General features: G+C 28.4%; 1 protein-coding gene across 1 annotated transcript in view; it reads left to right on the top strand.

The window, feature by feature from the left end:
* The first annotated feature begins 200 nt into the window (after positions 1-200).
* Positions 201-25,045, top strand: part of LOC107455059 (SANT and BTB domain regulator of class switch recombination) — a 29,860-nt gene continuing 5,015 nt past the window's right edge. The window contains exons 1-12 of the mRNA XM_043039310.2: positions 201-301; positions 2,099-2,222; positions 4,935-5,001; positions 7,583-7,809; positions 10,381-10,534; positions 10,610-10,675; positions 11,914-12,063; positions 14,094-14,138; positions 14,227-14,512; positions 16,290-16,508; positions 19,765-19,834; positions 24,845-24,920. Of these exons, the coding sequence (XP_042895244.1) occupies positions 2,099-2,222; positions 4,935-5,001; positions 7,583-7,809; positions 10,381-10,534; positions 10,610-10,675; positions 11,914-12,063; positions 14,094-14,138; positions 14,227-14,512; positions 16,290-16,508; positions 19,765-19,834; positions 24,845-24,920 (1,484 nt within the window). The 5' untranslated portion in view covers positions 201-301. The remainder of the gene's footprint in view (positions 302-2,098; positions 2,223-4,934; positions 5,002-7,582; positions 7,810-10,380; positions 10,535-10,609; positions 10,676-11,913; positions 12,064-14,093; positions 14,139-14,226; positions 14,513-16,289; positions 16,509-19,764; positions 19,835-24,844; positions 24,921-25,045) is intronic.

Genomic DNA, 25,045 nt, shown 5'->3' on the forward strand with positions numbered 1-25,045 from the left:
AAAATGAGTAATGATATCGAATCGAATTTTGATTGGTGTTGCAAGAATTCACTAATAAGGTTTTCTCTCACTGGTGATCGCTATTGATTGAATTAAGTAAAGCGTAAAAGTTTGAAATCGCACATAACCTCAAAACATTTATAAATAAATTTTTAAGGTGGCAACAACATCCATAATCTGATTGGTTAATTGATTGTTTACGAATTGATTGATAGTTTCCATTTTAAAATTTTATGTTACTAGTTACAATTCTTTATGTACCTTGTGTTTTTGATTACCTGCTGTTATTCTTAGTACCATTGTAATAATCTCCTTAAAAAATTTTAAAATAGTCTTTAGAGTTCCTACCAATACCCTAGATTTCATTTCAAGATAGAAATGTGAAACTAAGAGTTAAAGCTAATCAATTACGAGGCTTTTTATCTAAGAATGTTTTAAATAGTCATAAATTATATCAAAATATTATGTCATGTTATGTTAACATACAATCTTCTTCAATAATTATAAGTAATAGTTCTAAACGTTACCGGCTCTATGATAAAAGTAGCACTTTATTTACATAGGCATTTTGTGAGGAGAATATTCCTGTATCTGCACCTTTTCTTGTCAACTACTTTCGCAAAGGCGCCAAAGTTTTATTTTTTTAACTTTCGAAGAATTTTAAGTGGTTTACCCAAAAGGGGTAATTTTCGTATCGTGATCTGGAATGGTTTCCGTATCGTGATCTGCGACAGAATAATCGCCAAGTCTTGACAACTTCTGGGTAGCAGCCTGCAAGAAACTGAAGTAAAAAAAACATCACAGAAAGGGACCAACTCAAACAGTATCACTCGTAGTCACCTCCGTGCAAACATCTACATGTGTTTTTTAAAGAATTTACAAGTTCAAAATCTATTCTGCACTTCGGTGATTGTAGTTGGCATCACGATACGGAAATATACCCCATGATCACGGGGCATGCTACAGATCATGGGGTATATTTTCATATCGTGATGCCAACTACAATCACCAAGGTGTCAAATAGATTTTAAACTTGCGAAATTCTTTAAAAAAATGTGTAGATGTTTGCCCGGGGTTGGCTACGACTTGTACCTTTCGAGCTGGTCCCTTTCTGTGATGTTTTTTTAGTTTCTTGCGGAATCCTGCCTGGAAGTTGACAAGACTTGGTGATCATTCTGCCACAGATCTAAATATTTAAATCCCCATCCAAAAGGGTGGTTGCGAGTTCAGCGAGATTTTCAGATTGTGATCTGGGGTAGAATAATCGCCAAGTCTTGGCAACTTCCGAGCAGCAGCCTCCGAGAACCTAAAAAAAATCACAGAAAGGGACAAATTCGAAGGGTAAAACTCATAACCATCCCCATCTATATATGTTCTTTTTTTAATTTTTCCTGTTTTAAAAAATTGGTGATTGTAGTTGCTGTTGCAGATCGCGAAGTGGAAATATACCCTTCGAGTTGGTCCCCCTTTTCTATGACGATTTGGTTTCTCGTGAACTATTGGCTAAAATTTATCAACTTTTTCCATCCAAGTACCAACAAAAAAATCTTCATTTTATTAAATGCCTGGAATTTTTAAGTAAAGTTTGAAGTAGGAAAAGTATACTTTAGAAATTCTATTGAGTATTATATACTGTATGATTAAGATGAGAGTTATTGTTTAAATGTAGCTCATTTAAAATATAGCTTATTTCTTAAAATAACAAATCAATTTTTGAAAGAATCTAGGAATAATGAGGTCTAATCATTACATTACCTGCAGTGCATGAAACAAACCTAGATGTTTTATAGAATGCCTGATGAGTTTCGTAGGCTGTCAGTTTATCATTTAGTGTTCTGTTGAATCCCTAGGCAATGTGTGAAATGTTTATTTCTTTACTTTGCCTGCCAGTGTTTGACATTTCATTAAGTGCCTAAGTGTTCTAAAAAATCTCAGATTTCAAACTTTGGTAGTAGGAAATGTATGTGATGAGTTAGCCTTTGAGAAAATCAAATAATAAATTATTAAGTAAATTCAATGGAGCTATAATTTATTTTGTTGATAATGAAGGAATGTTTTCAAAGGATGTATTGGTAATCTTTTTTTTTTTACAAATTAGATGTCATCATCAACAAGTGCTCCCGCTAAAAAAACTGTGAAACATTCTGCTCGTAATCCTAAAAAAAGTGCAAAGCCCTCTAGTGCAAGGAGCACTGGTCATAAAAGCGGGGAGTCTAAAACAGGTAATTTTTGGTGTAATGTTTTGTTTGTCATCATTTTTTCATTATTAGTGTTGTCTTTAAAAAATCAAAATGGCAAAGAATACAAACGAGCTTATTAACTTGGACGTAAAGTCTGACATAATGATAAAAGTAATTAAAAACGATCAAAATTACTTTTATTTTTTGACAAATAATAATGTGAAAGATAAATCTAAGCAAATTTAAATATTTGAGTCTTAACCAGGGCCGGATTAAGACCTCTTGAGGCCCTAAGCACTGAAAATATTTTGGTGCCCTCCCCCCTCTAGCAATAACAAATATATCTAGTACTAAATCACGTTTTAATTCAAAATATAAAATAAATTTTTTTTTGTAAAAAAAAAATTATTATTCAAATTAAATTAAAAAAAAATTTTTTTAAATAATATAATCAATTGAAAACTTTTCAATTAATATTAAAAAAATAACTTATGTTTGTGTGTATGTGCAAAAAAGCNGGTATTATCGATATCAACTGCAATATCGGCAGTATGTCGGTATTGCAGATATAGTTCGATAAACAAATTTGTAAATTTAAATCTATATTAATAAAAATGTAAAGAAAATATGTAAGAAAATTTTAGCATATATTTTGAAAAAGGGGAGGAGTGGGGGAAGGAGGGGAGGGCCCAAAAACGGCTATGCCTAGGGCCCACGAAAGGTATAATCCGGCTCTGTGCCTAGGGCCTACGAAAGGTATAATCCGGCTCTGCCGATATTACTTTTATTTTTTGACAAATATGTCTAGTGAAAAATAAATCTAAGCAAATTTAAATATTTGAGTCTTAACATAGTTTCCTAAATGTGTCCCTTGGTAGATCCAAAAAATTTTAACTCTTTTTATCACAGAAAGAAATTCATAAAATGATAAAAAAAACTATATCACTTTATTAATGATCCATTTAATATCATAAGTGCATTTAATAAAACTTTTTATCATTGAGTTCTGTATTTTTGTTTACAACCATGTCCGCAAATTAAAACTATAAAAGAGAAAGACAGAAGAAATAAAACTAAGTTGAGAAAAATTTTTATTCCTGACTGAAAAAAAATTTTTTTGCATTTAATATTGCATTTTTTACCTAGGCAATAAAAGTTTCATTTTTAACAAGTAAAAACTCAAGAGTCAAACATTTCACTCACAGTAAACCATTATAATGTTAAAAAAACAGAAGGTCTACTTACATAATAAATCAATTTTTATTCTAGAAACTATAGCCTTTGTAAAACGTAGCAAAGTAAACTTAATTGCCTTATTTAGAAAATATTTTTCTCTCACTAAGAATACTAGATTTATTATTATAAAATATAATATGCAATTTGAAACTACTTTATATTTATTATATAATGAGTTATTTATATTTTACTTGAATGATTAATTTGATTTTTAGATTGTTAGGTAACATTTTTATTCATTTTTTTAAAATTGTTATATCTTTTATATTTAAGAAGAGAAAAAATGTTTCTCTTAAAGATTTTTAAATATGGTCTTGCAAGTTTAGTCCAAATACTTCTGTTCACCAAAGTTGATATTAATTTATTTATTATTTATTTATTTTTCTTACTTATTTTCTCCTTCTCCCCTCCATCAATTTCAATTATATCAGGAGCAGAGAAATAAGTTTCAGTCAATAGTCCATAAAAGCAGTACCTATTAATAATTACTAATCCATACACATATCCATTGATCTGCTTACTTGAGCTATTAGACTTAAAAATAAAAGCTTAATGAATAATTACAAGATAGAGAATACGCAATGTCACAATTATGATGAAATATGTTATTCTGTATAAAAAACAGTTATAAATATAAAACTGAAAATTAAAAAAAGAATACCATTCCTTTAGATCGATTGTTAGTCCGGTACCATTCCTTTACACCAATTGTTGATACAGTATATGACCACTTATAATTTTATGGTTCTTCAAGTCAAACTTCAGTTGGTGGACTAATCGACCACTGTTAAATGCGTACACTGATTACATGCTGTCATACTTTTGCTATATATGTGTCCCGCAGTGGACTGATCGTTAAGACACAGTTCCGAGCAGATCACCGAAGTCAAGCATCACTGGCTGTGTGCGGATGGGTGTACACTTAGATCAGTCTGCATGGGGACCAAGGGTGTGCAGTATTGATCCTCGTTAAACTGTTCTACCGTAAAGTGTCAAAATCATGTGCAGGTCATCAGGCTACCGAAGTGGGGGTACCACCCCCTCTGCAGAGGATCAAAATTGTGATGGCATGTCTTCTGATCATCCTCAGGGATGTTTCCCAGACCGTGGCCAATAGCACATTGGGCAGCTCTAGTGCGACGTAAATGAACTACAACAACAATTTGCTATATATGTGAGGTCTTTTAAATAAAACTCTGTACTGCGTAACTGCTTAGAATTCATGATTTTATGTGTGTGACAAATAAATGTTTCATTACTTAGAAAATAGTATACCATTATCATTATTTATTTTAAACGAAAACAAGTATTTCAGGGTTTACTGATAAAAATAGATAAAAAAAATTATGTTGCTTTTATAATTCAATTATGCAAAGTATTTCTCAACCTAATTAAATTCTACTTTATATTTTTCATTATATTTATACCTTATGTATGTGAATTTGATAAATAGATGTCATAAATCTAACAAATTATCTCGCAAATAAAATAATAAATTAGGAACATTTAATATTTTAGGTAAAAATGCAGAAGCAAGTAGTTCAGCTGCTGGAGGATCGGGAGATAGTTCAATATTAAGTGGAAAGTAGGTCTTGCATTTATTTATTTTTAGTTATTTTTAATAAAAATTTAGTTGAAACATCTGTTGTCAAAAGAAACCTAGATGGTAATGCACTTTATAGTTTTATTGCTTTTTTCTTCTTTTTTCTAGTCTATAATTTAAGAAATTTATTCTAAATCACTAGTAGCTCTTTTATTATTAGTTGTTGCTATAAGTAAATTGATTAATTGTAAAATTACCATAACTTTAAAAAAAGATACCTAGTGTAAAATTTGATTTAACATTATACTTTTTACATGCAGGGCTCAAAATTAACAGTGGGCTAAAACAATTAAAATCTGACTTTGATCAGTATGTAATAATTAGTTTATCCAAGCCAGTGAAAGATCACAGTCAGCTGAATATAAAAAGATTATCTGATTTGTTTTTTCACAGTAATGGGTAGAAAAGAGACATTTTTATTTTTCTTTGCTATTTATATACATCAGTGAAGAAAGGTTCAGCTTAAACATTTCTAGTTGAGTTGCAAGTTTTTTTCTGCTGAAGAGAAATAAAATTGGAAAAAGAATGCTGGATTTATGACATCCTTAACAGTTGAACAATGAAGTATTTCTTAATGCATCCATAGTTTAATTTTGTACATGCTTTTCTTTATCATTGTGGGAAATTTTTAATAATACTTTGTTTATTGTCTTAAGCTGATATTTTGATCTGTTTTTTTTTCTTCCTAAAATTAACTTTTAAGGTTTCTCTCTTTTTTTTTTCTTCTTTTTTTACAATTATCACTGCAGCAGAAACAGGGCAGTTAAAAAAATAGCTTACGGCAATATGATTTATGAATGTTTTTTACATTCTCCGTAGTTAATTATTCTTCTAATTTTATTTTAATGGTTTTTTTTTAAACTTTTTATGAAATACTGTACCAATGGGAAATAGGTAAATTTTGCCCTGATTAATAAAACATAATTAAGAATTATCAAGTTTAAGATCATTTATTTTTTTAATTAGCTTGCAAAAATATAAGTGCTGTAATATCATGTTAATTGCTTTAGTTTCAAAATTTTTGAAGTATTTAATAAAAATCTTATAACCCATGATCTGGCTAGTGACAAAAGGACCGAACTAGAGAACTCTTTTAGTTACTGATTCCTTAACCCTATTTATAAACATTTGTCAAAGGATCTAGGATACCAAAGAAGTTCTTCTGTGTACAAAAAGCTGCAAGTATTTATTACACATTTTGTGCAATCTGTGAACTGTCCAGAATTTTTCAGATTTGTTCCTAATTTTTAAATCAAAATTGAAAATCTGATATTTTTATAAAAAATCCGAATTTTCATAAAATTGCAGTATTTTTCGTTTTAAACCAATCCCTTGTTCTGATCACCGCAATCGCGCTTCATGTGATTATTGTGCTGAAGTAATTTTTAGTAGCTTTTTATTGGAAAATACTATTCCAATAGCCGTTGCTAATCATTTCACTAAATTGAATCTTAAACAACTTATTATTATTTTTTAAACAATGTATTGTAGTATTTAAACACTTGCATCAGAAATATTTGTTTATGATGTAGTTTAATATTTACCTGTGTTTTATAATTTGTACAGGGTGCGTATCGTTTGTAAAAAGTACTTAAAGGTGCTTTTTTGGGGATTTCGTTTTTAAAAGCTTTTAAAGGTGCTTTTTTCAGCTGGCGTTTTTAAAAAAGTGCTTTTTTTCTGAATAATTTTTTCTTTCTCCCTTCAGTGATATCTGGTGGATCCCATGCATTTCACGAAAAAATGGGGAGTTTGCTACGTAATCATTCACGCGGACTTCATGTTGTACCCACGTTATGACTTGCGCATGCGCGCACATTTGAAACCGAAACCCGAGTGCTCCAATTCGGATAGAGAATATCAGATTCTTATGAAATGTTTTTCTTTTTAATTTATTTTAATTTTATTCTTGTTTATTTTATTTTACTTCTAACACTTTTTTTGACGTAGGGGGTACGGGTACTTTTGTTCTGAGTTCAGGGTCAAGTTGAATTCACTCGGTGATGTGGGAAAGTACTGATTGTTTCGATTTACGCCCGTTTCTTTTTGGGTTTTTTTAACGATAAAACTGTTTATAAAAAGTTTTTGTTTTTCAATAATATCATTCATTGAATATGAATTTTTTGAGTGCTTGAAAATTTTTGTAAAGTCCTTGAAAAGTTTTTAAAAAGTGCTTATTTTTGATTCAAAGATTTGGCTACGCACCCTGTTTGTAGAAGAAGAATTATATATTAAAGGGTAATGGTTGTTTTTAAACTATTATACTGATATTCCTAATTATAAAATATTAATATTATAAATTTCCCACAAAAGATAGCGTTTATATATATTTTTTTTTACTAATTTATATAAGGTATTTAAACATATCTCTATTAATGTTATTATTTAATAGTTAAATTTTTGTCTTACTCTCGTAATTGGTGCGTATAATTTTTTCGCATATAGTGTTCCTAATTTTTGATTTCTATTGTTGGCAGCTATGGTGTTGTTTTTTACCTTACTAGCAAGATTTTTTTTTGCAACTTTTGTTTCATGCTTATGAAATAATTTGTCTTTTTCTTTATAGAAAAGAAATTTGCATCCGAGTGATTGATGATTGCAAAAACCTGGAGGAAAAATTCTCATGTCCTTATGACATTCTCATCAGCCGCATGCCTTATTTCAAAGACTGTTTAGACAGTGAGCCCGAAGGAGAGTTGACCATATCTGTCCACTGTGATATTGTGGTTTTTAGAAAAATAATGGACTACATTCTATCAGACTCGGGGCCTGGAAGTAAAAAATTTAAATTTGGTAAGTACAACTACTTATGTTAGTTAATGCCAGCACATGATTTGTGTGTTATTTGGAAATCAGCCTGAAGTGGAGATGCATAACCTGCAACCCAGGGGTCAAATGCATACTTATCAAGAATTGAATTTGGAGAGACAGTTCATACCAATCACACAGTTTTGTATGATTCTTATTAATACTGTAAATTTATTATTTCGATTATTATTTTTAATGAAAACTTTAAAAAAAACAATCATTTTTAGTTTTGGTCTGCATGTATATTTTAATCCTTATCTCAGCAAATATTGATTTGCAGCTTTTCCATTAGACCTGAAAATTTAAGTTAACCAGTGGCCAGTAAACTCTAGTGACTTTGTAGCCAATAGATCCTTTTCATTTAATCATATTTTTTGGCAAACTGTTTTTTGCTTAGATTAAATTATATTTTAAAAAAGTTCATATTGGATAATATGAATTTATTAGAAGTTCATACTAAATAATGTGCAGCCATAAAAAGTTAATTCAACAATAAAAATACTGTATACTCTTGATATCTCAAACTTCGTTATCTCAAAAACCTTGTTCTGTCAAAAATGTATTTTTCCTCTAGCATTCTGTCAATTTGAATTCCTATGTCAAAAAGTTTCTTCTCAAAACCTTGTTATGTCTTTTCTTTTTTTGAAACAGAAAATGGTTTTTTTTTGTTTACATCACAGTCTAATTTTATTGTACGCTAATTGTTTTCTATTTAATGCATAATTATTTTTGTCTTTGTTTCAAAAATAAAATTATTCCTGTTGTGTTTAGACTTATAGTCAACTGTCGTTACATACATATGTATTAATACTTATTCATATGTTTCATGACTACTTTCTAGAGTAATATTTTTGAATATATTTTTCTACTTTTTAGAACATATTTAGTTCTGAACTTGTTATCTCGAAAAAAATTTTTAGCGTCCCTTAAACTTTGAGATATTGAAAGTATACTGTAATATAAATATGTGACAAAATTTAGTTAACCATACTGACTTTAAAAAACTTTATTTAAAAATATTTCGGAGTGTAAGATGCATTAAATGTATACATTACAATTTGAAATATGTGAATAATTAAAAAAGAACAAATTGATGGAATTCCATCACAAATTGATGGAATAAGAAGGATCAATATTTTGAATGGAGACATCGGACATTTTAATGAAAATTCTATTTTCTAGAGTCTCTTTTTTACATTGATATTTTTTTTTATCATTAATCAATTTTCAAAAATTTAAAAAAAAAAATGGGAATAAATGATTGGTTGCTTATTTAATTTAAGGAGCCACTTTTTTTCCTTGACTCGCCAGATAGGGGATGGTGAGTGGTTATTTTCAGGTTTATTTTCCTTGCTATTTATGTTTTTATTTCTTCATAATTGTTACACAACAAGTATTTCTGAAGTTGAACAAATCTATCCTTGCATAAGTATCTATTAGTAATTGACTTGAAATGACAGGCTGTATAACAATTAAATTTTTATCTGATTCATATTTAAGTTGAATATCATTAGTGCAGCTTAAAACTATTAGGGGATTTTTTAGATAACAAAAATGCTTATTGCTTAGTTATGCTTTTCATTTGTAATAATTCTTCAAATCAAATTTTACTTTTAAAATTTTGATTACTAGTTTATGCCCAGTTATTTTTTGTTTCAAATGTTTCTCAATGCTAATACAAATGTTTAATTAAGATTATTATTGGCTTAGAAGAAATATTTAGAAATATTTATTCATTTTTACATGAGTCAGTTTGTTATTTTGAACCATTTTTTATGAATTTATTCTTTTAACCTTTAACTTTTTATCCTTTTCTTGACAGGAAATATTTAATTTATGAAAAGCTGGGAATTTATCAGATATTTTCAATTTGGTTAAGGTTTAATGCTATTTCGTTACCTCTAAGACATAAAGTGCTGTATCGAAAATTACAGAAAAAATATGTTTCCTTCTATTGAAATAGTATCAATGTTTGATGAGTGCATATTCACAATTGAAAGTGTGGAAAGTGAAAAATTATGTATTATTTGATAATTATGTTCGATAATTATTTGATATAAAATAGTTACCAGAAATCACTGCGAACAACAGTTTTTCTTTATTGCACTATGCAATGCAGTAAAGATGCAATGCATGCACTATGCAATTTTTTAAGTAGCACACTACACTACAAACTATGAAAAAAAAAACAACGATACTTGTCGTGTGCTACCTTCGGACCACTACTGTTATGCTACCGTGTATCCAGCGAAATTACGTTTGTGCTTCCAAGTGCCTCTTTCATCCTCATACTCATCTATTTCCTCCATTTCTGTTCTCAAATCTGTCCAGCACCATGAAACTCATCTGCACTGCCGCTACAATCCATGAAACCTGTGTACCTTCGCTGATTCATTTTAAATTTATAAGCTCTACTCACTTGTGCACCTCCAGTAAAAGCTTGACGCTACATTTCTTAGCATTGTATACATTTCTAAAATGCTTTTTGCCCTTGATTAAATATAATATTGTATGAACTTATTAATAAAATACCCTAAACTGCTTTTTTATTTGTAGATCCAAAGTATGCCATCCACCTTCTTGTTTCAGCAGATTTTCTACAGATGTCAACTTTAGTTGATGAGTGTTTGAACTATTGTCACAGGCATATGAATAGTGTTATTGAAAATAATTGCCCAATCGGTGCTTTGAATGATGACCTTTTGACTCGGTAAACAGATATTTTATATGTATTTTTTTTAAAGTTTCAGATTAAACCCAAGTTAATCTTTAAATTTTATTCCAGTTTAGCATTGCTGTTTAATCACAGAGAAGTGGAATCTTTAAAGGATCCTGGTGGTAAGATAAAAGAGTAAGTCATCACATTGAATAATAAGGCTCATGATAAATATATTTTTTGTTGACCTTATAAATGTAATTCAAACTGATTTGAATAAATTTACTATGCTCTAATATTAACCAATAACTAAATTATGTTTTGAAAAATTAAATCATGTGTTGTGGAGGGAAGGCTATAATACCCTTATATTCCAACTCCATTGGAAAATCCAGTAAACAACTAAATTTTGTCACTTTCTCAAAGTCTTATGGTTTAATTGATAATGCTCCTAGATTAAATATAGTTATAGATAATTCTCTATAAATGTTGTTGTTATCATATGCCAACAAGGCAAGGGGTGCGATTGTTCTTGTTTTCTACTGACACCGTCTATGACCAGGAATTCGACTTCTGACACACCCGCACGTCACTCCCGTTTACATGGCGAATTCATTCATTCATCCACAGATCATAATTTTGATCTGAACCAGGGAATTATCAATCTTCAATTTAGTACCCCCAAAAGTATAATTTCATATGGGAACATGGAGGACTTGGTGACCCAACAGATTTAACGTGTATCGGTCATTATTTACTACACAGAGAGTCTTTGGCCGGCTGGATTCAAACTCCCGTTCTCGGGAACACGAGTTCTGCCCCCTGCCAACCAGGCTATCCTGGCCCTAATTCTCTATAAATTGTTTGATTTATTATTATTATTATAATTTTTTACTCTGATCATTGTTTATTTCAGAATTTAAAACGAGTAATGTTACTAAATAATAAAGTAAACCTCAAACATAACTTAATAGAAAAAAATAAATTCATGTAAAGTACACAGTTTAAAACTTTTCTTTTTAAAAATCTCCTGAACTTTTCCTACCTCTTTTTTAAATATTTTCCATGTTTCAAAATTGGAACAGATATAATTATTTTTTTTAACTATTGTTATAACTATCCATCAATCCCAAATAAATTTCAATATATTTTATAATAAACACAATAGGTATTTTTCATATTCAAGCTCATTTACAGTCATCTGCGAACAGTAAATATTGTTAGTGAATTTAAATGCGTTGTTAGTGTAAAAGAACTTTCGTATTTTCTATTATTGGTTATAAATAATTCTTAAAATTCTCTATTTGTAGATGTTTTATGTATTGCATAGTAATTTGCACAAAGTATTTATTATATCATGGAAAAAGCTGGATTTCTTTGCATATTTTTATAAAAAGTAGTTTTAGTTTTATCCTTCATATTTGTATTTTCAGGAAATTATATAAAATTCTGTTAGATCGGTTATTGAAACCAGAAGCTAAACTTCCAAACCAAAGAATCATTCCAAAATTGATGAAGTGCAGTTTATGTGAGCAAGTCTTCGCAACAAAATTACAAGGATATGTTCCATGTAAATCGAAAAAGTGAGCTATATCCCTATTTGTAATGTTTTAATCTGTAGAAGTTTTATGTATGTGGAATTTTCTTCTTTGAAAATAGCAATTGTCTTAGAGCTAATTTAAAAATCATGCAACCTGTATTTTTTTAACAATTTAATTCAAATCAACAAGGCTGTCAAACCAGTTTTAATTTATTTTATAAAGAATATCAATTATTTAATAATTTTTTAAGTTAATGTCTTTTTTAAATTGTAACAACTTTCATTTAAATTAGTTTTATAATATTATATTCCTATATTTTCATTGCTTATTTTGTGTAAATACTTTTGAATTTTAATTTGCTATTGTCATTATTTGTTACAGTTAAGTAATAATTATTTCGTTCAAATTAAACATATGGATTTTATGTATTATTGCTTGCACCATTTTAGTTCAATCTTGGAGTTAAAATTTTTAAGGAAACTTATGAAAAATTTTAAATTCAAAATATTTTTTTTCTGTTGAAAGAATTTCCTGGCTATTATTCTTAGAAGAACTTCATAATATAAAATGTTTCCACATATGTAGCTTAACTAATTTTCACAGGAAATATATTTGATTTATCAAACAGTATTTCATTTCTTCTTTTTCCTTTAAAATTTTTTGAAATTAAAATTTTAAGATTATCAAGATTTAAAGTAATATCATTTGAAGAACTTAAATTCATCTTAATTGTTTATCAATATAAAAATCCTGTAACATCTTAGTTATATAGTGTTAGTTCTTAAACTGATTAAAAACATAATGAGAAAATGTTGAGTATTCAACACTATAAAAATCTCAAACCTGATCATTGTAAGTTAAGTTTTTCATTTTTGTTTATAATAATGTGATACCTGCTAGTGACGTAGTGATGGTATCTGAATCCTGATTGGTTGTTGAAACGTGGCATTTGTTTACGTTAACAAATGTTCTTTCAATTCTATTTCGTGTATACCAAGCCCGTCAAGTAGCAATTCTCTTAAGTGACATATTCCATGTTCTTACATGATGATTATTTTACAAAGATTTCAATTCTTTCACTGCATATTTCTTACTTAACACAAAGACAGGCATGAAGCCATGTAGAATATAAACAGCACTAATTATGCATCGGAGTTGCCAGGTGTAAAAAACGAAATATATCTCGTTTACAATAAAATTCATTAAAAAATAATAAATCTTAGTTAAGTAAAAGACACGGAAAAGAATTCTAACTTATGTGGAAAAACTTGTTCAACTTTAACATGCCATTTCGCTTTTTACAATCAGTTAATGCCATAGGTCACATGTTTGGGTATCTGTGATCTTTTCTTGCAATGCAAGTGCCCAATTGTTGAAATTAAGTTTTATTATGATGTTAAATTTTATTTTCAAGCACTTAAATTTTATTATAACACTCAACTTTTTCAGTGGTTGAAATGAAATGGTTATTATCTGAAATTTAATGTATAAATTAATCTGAAAATGTTTGTTACAAAAAGATTTTTTTCGGCAAAAGAATCTTAGTTTTTTTTTACTGTTTCAGTGAGTGTCATGACTTTTAAGAATAATATCTAGCAAGGCTGACAAAAGCAAGTAAAATAATTAAAAATTGAGGCATGCAATTAAGGTTTGGTTAATTTACTTTAGAAATGTATACCCTTTAATTAATTATATTTACATTTCTACAATTAACCATTTCTTCATTATAGTTTTTGAAATTTTTAGATATTCACAATGGTAGTCTAGAATACTACTTAAAAATGTTAGCTAACTTAATTTTTTTATTAAATTTTAATTTAATATTTGTTTGTTTAAAGCTGTTAGGTATTAATTTCTGGTTTCATTAAGATATTTATTGAATTTTGAAATAAATTCATAAAAGACCGCCCGCAACTTTTTTTGTTACTTGATATGAGTTGATTTATTATATATAAAGTAATATTAAAAATTATTAATTAAATAACATAAACCGATGGATTAAATTGAAATCCCATTTTAAAGATATATCAAAGCTTTAATTGAAAGACTCATTCTGAAAATTTTTATTTCAGAGCTACCATAGGTCCAAGAGGAGAATTAATTTATACCCATAAAAGGTAAAATTTAAAATTTTTGGATGGATAAAATTAAAACAATGTAAATTAATTTAAATTATAAAATAATTGGTGTTTGTTTTATAAATAGAGAAATGACTTGGAATGTGGACCGGTATTTAGAAGATCAATATCAAGCTTGCCAGTCTTGGAGAAAAATTTACTGGCGTGTCTGGGGACTAATTAACAGTTTGCAATGTGTTACCTGTGGCATTCACTTTTCTTGTTGTGACTTTAACAGGTGTCCTTACCATAAAGAAACAATTACATTCCCTTCAACTGATCAAGCTGAGAATGTGCACAAACCTGGTACCTTTTCTTGTTGTGGAGCTAAAGCTTATAAATTTGATCCAATAGACCCTTTATTTCTTTTATCTGTAAGTATTATTATGATCTCTTCTTCAGATTCATATACAGTAAAACCCCAATAATCTTATGCACCAGATATTATGTTACCGTAAATCTTGTATTTTTCAAGTATGCCATTTTAAATCTTCATGAAAATATTTCTACTAATATGAGAAATTTGTATTGATATTTTGTATTGCTTGATAATGTACTGATATTTTAGAGTGCCATTTTTTTCTTCTTCACTTTCCCCAGATTGAACAAGAGAAATGAAAGAATGAAATACAGTTGAACCTGTTTATCTTGAACCTCTATATCTCCAAATTTTTAAAATTCCCTACATTTACTGCCTAAAATCAATATATTTTCCGTGTTTATATCGAAATTTATTTTTCAAAACCTCTGTTTCTCGAATTTTTAATGATAGAGCACAAATATCAAAACTTTCCTTATGAATAGAACTCGTAGACAGAGATGAATTTCGTTAATCCGCAGGAAGTGGGGATGAACAGGTTGGGGGTATTACTTGGAATTTCAATCACTATCCCTGCACTTCTTTAACTGGAAAGGAATACAATGATTGTGGCAGTAAGTGAGAGGTTAATGAGTAGTGACCACGAGGGCTTAGCTTTTCAACATCGATAAGAAAGAAATTCATTTTGACCTCAAAATTGCAACCGATGAATCAAAGGATAATTAAGAGTTTTAAAGTGAACTATAGAAAACGATCTGTGAGGAATTTTCTAAGGATAATCAAAACAAATAAGGTTATCAGTCAAAAGTCTTGGAAAAATTATTTTCAGTGTTGAATGTATGTTAAAAAACTGTTATGTAAATAGATGTATCATGCCTTCATGTTGTGATGGCGCAGTGATCAAGTGTAGTGATAGTGAATAAAGATATGTAAGAATTTGCACAAAGTGGCTGTGAAGTAAAGACGTTCTTTTGTATGAATCTAAGGCTCGGAGAAATTATTGTTTGGACAGTGGGATATCACAAGATGTATGTGGTATAATTAATTTAATGTAATGTCTATATTTTTCTACTAAAAACAAAGCACTTTTAATAGAATTTCGAAATTAAAGTTAATTTTTTTATAGTACCTGTATAACTCGAAACCTCTTTATCTCGAATTTTTCACCTTTCCCGTGAGATTCGAGATAAACAGGTTCGACTGTAGTATCAGAAATAGTAGAAAATAGTTTTAAAAACAAAACACGTAGTACATTATCCATAGTGATTACAATGTAGTAATTTGAAAAAAAGTTCAACGTAAAGCACTGACTGTTGCACTTACCTGCTGTATAGTTATTATAAAATCTTGAAAGTTTTTTGAAGCTATAAAAAATACAATTTTAACATTTAATGCGTTAAGTATTTTACAGGTGAAGTTAAATTGAACAAAAGTTTGTTAAGCTTAACAATCATCGTAAACTTCTCAATAAAAATTTTCTAGATACAATTCACATAAATGGTTTTTCCATGTTTTAAAGTTTGGTAGCTAACATTAATTCACATTTAGCGAGCCACTGAATAAGGAGCATTTTCTGTATCCTAAGATCCTTATTAAATATATTTTCTACCAATTGCAGGACAAATATGGTTTTGAGTTTTAATATTTAAAAAAAAATGTAATTATTCAATAAAAGTTCAATTATTATTCATCAATAGTCTCTTCAGAAACAAAAGTAGAGTTGAACTCTTAAAATACTTCTCTGGCGATGTCTTTGCATATTGTTTCAATGTTCATTACCTGATTTAGATCATACATTTCATTTCATAAATATATATTTTTTTTCAATTTAGGGCTGTGCATTTCGCAATCATACTGTCAATGCATCTAAAAGATCTTCTGACGTATTCCAAGACATGCTGACATATTTTGATTTAATTTGCCTTCCCCAATCAACCAAGCCCATACCAAATGAAAACATTGGTTTGGATCGGATTACACCTTGTCACAGTGAAAGGGCATTGATTCAATGGTTGAAGGCATTAAAACCTAACAGTGCTGAATTGAAAAAGGTAGGTATCTTTGCATCTGCTGAGAAGTATGAATTTGTATTAATCTTTAAGAATATTTTTTCAGTTGTTATTATTTTAAAGAATATTTTTTTTTACGAAAATTTGTCATTTGTAGAAAATTGTTGTAAAAGTTATATTGCTCCATTTTACTTTGAAAGTTGTTATATATTAAAGGCTTTAAACAATACAGTAATAAGCCACATTTTTTCAAAAGGCTGTTTTGCATCAAATTATTCCTTAATAATTATGGAGCATTGAATGGCAGCACTAGACAGAGACATACTACTGCTTAACTAGTTACTAAGAGGGATTTTAAAAAGCCTATATTTAATAATAGAAAAACTTGGCTTATTATATTGTTCCAAGCTTTTCAAGTGTTCAACTTACTGACAATTTCATATTTTCACAATTTAAAATCTCATTTGTTATGTATTAACTCATTGAATTGCTAATTCATGTTCTTATTAAATTTTATACCAAGTTTTAAAGATTTTTTTTCTTCATTATAATTCTATTTTTAAATTACTTAACTGTAAGAAAAATTTATTATTTAATTATAAGGGAAATGCATAAGTCAGTGTTAAATGCTATGTTGTTGCAAAATTTTACTTTAAAATGGTAAGTATATATGATGATATGAGAAAATAAGCTCATTTTAATAATCAATTAACAATCATAATAAGAGGGCAAAAAAACCTTGTTTACTGTATAACTGCCAGAAAGATTTGACACCATCTTAAAGATCCCCTGTACTATGGTCAATTTAAATTTTACAGTTAAAAAAATTAAGTTTATTATTTTACACTGGTACCTAAAAACAATATTAGTCTTGTACTCCCGTTTAAAACTCTATTTAAAATTAAAGTTTGGCTTCTAAAAAATTACCCACTAAAATTCATTAATGAAATTTAAAAAAAAGCATGAGAGCAAACTACCTTTAACCTTTTATCACTTACCCAAGTTTGGCATGAGTAGGAAGGGAAAAAATTTAATAACTTCCCTTTGAACTAAGTGATTTAGTGTATATATTACCGGCAAAATTTGAAATCCGACATTGTATGTAATGCCTAAAACTAGCCGGCAATGTATGAAGTGATTTATATTTCACGCATTTCCTAGGCATTCTATAGAATGCCAAATGAGAAACCAGCAAAGTATAAAATCTCCTATGGCCATGCTAGTAAAGATAATGAAATGGATATTTTTTGCAATATTTGTTTCTAAACTGAAAATAATTGTGACTTGAATGTGAATTTTTTATACTAAAATTTTGTTTCCCTTAATAAGAAAGGCATAAATTATGTTTTGTACGACTTTCATTTTTCTTTACGCGATTTGAATAACATTTTTATTTTTGAGAAATACACATCATTTATATAATAACCTCATCAGGACGTTTTTTTCATACCTTGCCTAAAGACATCCGGCATTATATACAATGCCTAGGCATTTTATAGAATGCCGGCGTTTCATATTTTGCCGGTAACCTATGCAATAATAATAATTTGTGTATATTATAATATAAATGCATATTCCTGCTAAAAGAATTTTACAAGCATTTTCTTTAATGAGGGGAATGGATCAACACCTTAATAATAATAAATTTTAACCAGCCTCATCCAAAATTTTTAAATAATATGGCTATATAAAGAGACTTTTACATTTCTTTCCTATCTTCAAGACAAATTAATTTAATCAAACATAATTTACAGATAAATAAACAAATCAGGTATGATCTTAAATTATCATTTATTACTTTAACAATGGCTTTTCATGTGATTATAAACTTGTTAGAGCCTCTTGTCTTAATCACTTTTTAAATTTACATATTTATATGCAAGTGATTTAATTCTAATTTGTATCTACATTATTAATCATAGCTTTCAGTTTGTTGTTCAACAACAGAATATTAAATACTTTATAATGCATCTTAAAATCAATTTCGAAATAGTACCAGTCCAAGGGGCATTGTGGGGCATGTTTCAGTGGAATCTGTTCATCCAAACATTTCAATCGTCAAAGCAACATGAGATTATACCTTTTTTTCCCCTATAAATTTCACTAACTTTTCTCACTAGGATCAACTTTTTCAAATTTTTCCTTAAAGCAGTAATTGGTTTAATATAACTGGACTTTAGAAGAACTTTTCTGTAACAAGGATGGAAACAACATCAAATCTTCTCAATCACATTACTTCTCCTTCATTTTTTAACTACAAAACATATTATTTTCTATTACAATCAAGGAATAAAATAATTTTAAAAAGGAATATAATAATAATAAATTAATGTGATACTTAAATTATATGCATTTCAGCAGTAATTGATAACTTAGGCAAAAAATCAATTATCTCAAAATCATAAACATCAAATAAATACTTAGATTATATTAGCTCCACAGAGATTTCAACTAAACAGAAGTTATCCAGAAAAATACATTTGAATTGTTTAAAAATAAAAACCTGTATACAATTTTTTTTAAAAATAAATGTTTTAAGTATATACCTCCTTACACCTGTTTGGAGAAGGAAGATCCTATTGAAGTAACCATTTATTCTAATCTCATCTTCTTAATTAATTGAAAATTCTATTCTAGAGTTAAAAAATTCTCAAAAGGAAAAAAAATCATTTCAGTGTGTCTTAGCACTTTTTTGTACAATTAAGCAACCCAAAAATATTCATTTAAACAAGGAAACTTAACATTAGTTTCATATAAATAATATGGCCCAATTAAATTATATTTGCCTAAGTAGGTTATTGGATAACTCAATATGCAATTAAATAGGGACAACTGTACAAGTACAAAATATCAGATACGCTGATAAAGACCCATCTCTAATTTAAACTATATCTAATTGTATGCTTTGATTTCATTTTAATTCTTTCTTTTGACTGTTTTTTTTTCCCCTTATTTATTTACTTTTCGAAGGGGGAATTAAAAGAAAAAATTTAGGTGATTTTTTATATTTTCAAAACTTTGAATTTTTATGTTTTAATTTTTTATGTTGCATTGACAAAAAAAAAATTATAATATAGTATAAAATTATTTGAACTAATTTTCAGAATTATTAGGGAATGTTTTTCTGAATGATTTGTTTTAACTTAATAAGTTCAAATAATTTAACATTTATCGAAGGATATAAATCTTTTTACTTAGTCATATTATTTTAATTTAATATCAATACTGTTTGTAATATTTTTGTTGGTCACTTTATTTTTGTACTATATTTTAACAATAAACATTTTACTTTTCTAAGGTGGGGTCAAAGCTAAGTGTTTCTTCAGATGGCAGTGGTTCTGTGAATAGATCTGCTGAAAGTCTTGCAGGTGAGTGTATTTGGTAACTAATATAGTTCTTGGTTCAACTACAAAGAATTCTGCCATTAAAAGTGTTTAATTTTTAATTAAATCTATTTTATACAGAGTGTTCTGTAAGGAACACCCTTAATATCTATCTTTAAAATCCTTATCTAAAATGAAGTAAAAGGAGAAAATGTGTGTACAGAAAGTTTAATGTGTGTTAAAAGAGATGGAAAAAAAGTCTAACAAAATGTAATGGTAAAAGCAGAACTGAAATTACCAAAACCTGTTTGATGGCTGGAAGATTCAAAAAGGAGTTTATGGTGTTTTTTTAAAAGACTTCCAATACAATTGGTTTTAGAGTTTTTCATCCTGCTTTCGTCTGAGTGAATTAACATAACCTTTTTTTTTCTTCTCTTAAATAGTTGTTTATAACGCCAAATGAGTATACCATTACTATTTTAAAATCAATTTTGGAAAAAATATAAATAAATATGCAAGTATAATGATTACGGAGCACTGTGCAAATGTAATAACAGGGGTCTGTCCAGACATTTTGTAAAAGGTTCTGTTTCTGTAAAATTGTGAAAAAATTACTCGTAATTTGGGAATATAAAATAAACATTAAGTCACATTCTTTCAACCAGGATCCTGCTTTTATGAATTTGTGCAAATAGGGTTATTGCAAAAAAAATTTTCAAGGAGTTTTTAAATTGTAAGTAGATACAAGATTATGCTCAGCACTGTAAAATTATAATAAAAAAAATTAAATTTTCAAAAATAAACAGCAATTGCTGCTTCTAAATTAGAGATGCAACATACAAATATTTGGTATTTAGCCTTTAGTTCTGTTGGCAGAATATTCGTTTTGGAAGAATAATGGAAGAAGTGTCTGCCGAAGACAAAACTTAATTCGTTTACATCCATCTTTCTTGTTTTCCCCCCTGAGAAAGGTTTATTCGATTAACAAAACTATAATGAAGATAAACAAATTTGTAAAGGGTCCGATTAAAAGAAAAATTATTTTGTGAAGGGTCCGTTTTTAAGTTAAAATATTTTGTGAATGGTTTGTTTTTATGAAAAGATATTTTGTGAAGGGTCCGTTAACGGACCCAAATTTCTTCTAAACAGACCCCTGAATAGGGATTGCCAAATTATGAATCCTTGCATCTGACTTCTTCATGACTCCACATCAACTCTGATTCTTTTGGCTGCATTGCTCTAAATCCATTGCATTACATATTTTAAGTGCAAGTCGTAGGGGTGAGGAGCATATATGGTTTTGCTGCTCTATAGCTTCTACTTTACTTTTACTCATTATATTTCCAAAAAATTAATAATGTTAATAATATTTTAATATATTAATAATAGTTTTTAATTAATTTTAAGTTAATTAGTTTTAAGTTTAATGTTACTTATTATTAAAGAATGAATAATGTTATTTAATGTATTAAAATGAATATGTAATTTAAGTGCAATGTTTTTTCATTTTTTTTTTTAACTTTACCATTTTGCTATTTTTGATAACCAGTTTAAACAGGCTTTTATGTATTTGTTTAGTTTAAAATGTATGAAAAATAGCTGAAAACTTTATCAAATTTGTTAACAGATATCAGTTTTAGACTGAGCTTGTCTCATCTCAAGTTTGTATCCCTTATATGTATTTCACCCTTTTGCATCTTTACATTTATATGTTTATTTCTGTATACTAATTGATAACCCTGACTGACAAAATTTTTAAAGTTTTAAAAGCCGGTAAAATTCTTAGAGACCAGCTTCTAGAATTGCCACTTTATTACATTCACCTAAAAATAAAAAGCAATCTTCTCGCAGTTAGTGTTTATTTTGGAGTAAATGTAATAAAGTCACAATAATTCTAGAAGCTGGACCATTTTTAGTGATATGTGATCATGTCTGTGTATTTTGCAGTAAAAGAGTTAAGTATTAAATTAAAAATCCAATTGTAAAGAAATAAATCTTTTAAATTGTAATTCCTATAATTTAATAAAACAAACTATGAAGTAAACACTAAAATCATAGGTAAATTACTATTTCTTCCTTTAATTCAAACATTAAATTGGATGTATACATTAATATTACCTTTGAGTTTTAGCGTTAAAATCAATTGATACAATTTTCCAGCAAAGAGGGCAGGATCAATTTCGTTTTTTTCCCCTAATGGATCCTACTATTTATAATAATTTAAAAATAAGTGGCACAATAACACTAATGCAGAATAATAATAATGTTGAAAAATTGATTCTCCTGTGTGACCTGGCACCTGGGATTTGTTGACCTATGTTAATTTTTGCACTTTTGTTCTTTTATGTTAATCCCTATATTCCTATGTAGGGTTGTTGCACCTTTCCATTTATTCTCTTCAAGTGGTAGTTTTTTCAGTTAATTACCATAGTAAATAAACTCATAACCCCAATTTAACTGAGAGATATTTCCTTTTTTTCCCCCTTTAAACTTAGTTTATTGCATAGCTGCCAACTGTTCAGAATTTTTCGGATTTGTTCCTAATTTTCAAATCGAATCTGATATTTTTATAAAAAATCCGAATTTTTGTAAAATTGCAGTATCGCCGCTAGGGCGCTACCTGTGATTATTGTGCAGAAGTAATTTTTAGTATCTTTTTATTGGAAAATACTATTCCAATAGCTGTTGCTGATCATTTCACTAAATTGAATCTTAAACAACTATTATTATTTTTTTTAAAAAATTTGTTGTAGTATTTAAACAGTTGCATCAGAAATATTTGTTTATGATTATTATTTACTTGTGTTTTATAATTTGAAGAAGAATAATTATATATAAGGTAATGGTTGTTTTTAAAATATTATACCAATATTCCTAATTATATAATATTATAAATTTCCCACCAAAGATAGTGTTTATAGTTTTGTTTTACTAACTTACATAAGATATTTAAATATATGTCTATTAATACTATTATTTAATAGTTAAATTTTTGTCTTACTCTTGTAATTGGTGCGTATAATTTTGTCGCATATAGTGTTCATAATTTTTTATTCCTAAGGTTGGCAGCTATGTTATTGCACTGATTGCCTTTTTATCCTTGAGTTTGTAATATTGTTTAAGTTTAGTGCAAAATAGCTATGGTATTGTATACCATATATGAATATTTGTTTATAACGTACAAATATTTTATTACATATAAACTTGACAAATTATACATATGTTAAATTTGTGGCAATCATTATCATTATGTACTTTAATATAGTGTATTTTTGTTAACTTATTAATTTTTAATTAAGAATAATGGTTGTGATTTAATTACTGCCTCTTTAATGTAATCAATGTTGAATTATTAGTTTGTGTATCAACTAAACTATTTGTTTTATATATTGCTTCCACAATATTAGGTTAAAATATTTTAAAGAATTGTTTATGATTTAAATAATTGTATATTAGAATATTAATTTTATTTTGAATGGTTAATATCAATGTGGATTAATCTGTAATTTAATTCTTTTTAAAAAAAGGTAACAATATTCTTATTTTATTTCACAATTTCTTTCTCTGTCATTTCCTTGTTTGTTAATGGTTTATTTCGATGTTGCCTTTGTATTGTTACCATCTTAAACCAAATATCTTTTTCTCCTGGGAATAAATGTGTACTCTTTTGTGTATGAGAATTCTCTCATCACCTGTTTAAGACTAACTATAATTTAGCCGTCAACAGCTCCCCCAAGAATGTTAACATCTGCTGTCCATCTCTGACCTTCAGGTAACTTTAATCCTTTGTCGGTAAAAAACCGAAGATCCTCGAACGTTCTTTTTAATCCTGTGTCACCGGTTCAGCAAACCTAATTTTGGCATTAGTTTTACCCTTTTCTTGCTAAATTTGGCTTATTTAAATTCAGTCTTAAACACTCATTGGATGCACGGTCATTTTCCCGAGGCAACAATTTTTCATTTCTGCGTCAATAAAGCTAACGGAAAAGAAAGGCATTATTTCACAGTGTAAATTTTCAGTAAATTTTCTCATGACTTATTTTTTTTCTCTTGGATTTCTTCTCACTTACCTGGCAACTAAGTTGATTTAACTCCCTTGTTTTTGTATATGTTGGTGTGTGTTTTTGTTTTCACAATTAAGTTTAAAATAAATGTTTTCTTTTATTTGTAAAAATGTTCTCCAGTGATTATTTTTTAATCTCCTTCATTTTGCTGTAACAAAGATTTTTTTTAACTTAACTATTTATTGTTTTTTTTCATCCCTTCAGTGGGTAGATAAATGAGTACCAAGCATGCTTGGGAACTAAACACCCGGGGTTCCGCGTTTGGCTGACCACCTAACCGGAACACCTGCTCCTGCACCCCAGAGCCCAAGGTCCAGAAAACTGAGGTGGGCATAGTTGGCCTTGGACCTCTATGGGCTGTCGCGCCACTGAGTTTAGTTTTTTATTTATTGTTTTTTAAGCTGATGTGTCTGCCGGATCCGGTGGTACTAGCTTTGTTTCTACACTATACTTTATAATTAATTGTTCTAAATTTTAAAGCTTATTTTTGCTGATGTTTTTCCTTTTTATCTTTTCGGCCATTTTATGTATAACCTTTTTCAATAATTCTTAATATCCTCACCATAAAATATGGTGCTGTGACCAGGATGCAAACCTGGGTTATTGGGATCACAATGCTATGTACTAAGCACTATATGATCACGGCCATTATTTTTAATTAAAAGTTATTAATTTAACAAAAATACACCATATTGGTACATAATGATATTGATTGCCCCATATTTAACATGTGTATTTTACACGTTATGAGGAAATATTCATATGTGGTATACAATACCGCAACAGCCAATTCAGGTGGTTTTACCAATAAACTCTACATTCCGTCAACGTATTTACTTTATTCAGAATAGCAGTATTTATTCAGTATTTCACCAGTGTTTTATAATTTCTAAAGAATTCATAATCTATTCTATTATTTTATAAATGATTGGTAACTATAAAAGCCTGAATCTTATGTTTAGATTTTTACCATAGTGTTATACTCTTTTAGTTGGAATTGCAAGAAAAGAAGAAAAACAACCTTCTGTTTTCACTCCTCTTCTCTCAGCTTTGGAACAAACTGATGGGTAAAATTCTTTATACATTGCTTTTTATTGTTCAATCAAATATCAATTAGTGTAAATATATTGTTTATTAAATCAAAATATTAATGAAATTAATTTTTCACCTTTTAGATTTTAGAATTATGTAA

Source organism: Parasteatoda tepidariorum, chromosome 8 (assembly GCF_043381705.1).
Source record: "Parasteatoda tepidariorum isolate YZ-2023 chromosome 8, CAS_Ptep_4.0, whole genome shotgun sequence".
In the NCBI taxonomy this organism is placed as follows: Eukaryota; Metazoa; Arthropoda; class Arachnida; order Araneae; family Theridiidae; genus Parasteatoda; species Parasteatoda tepidariorum.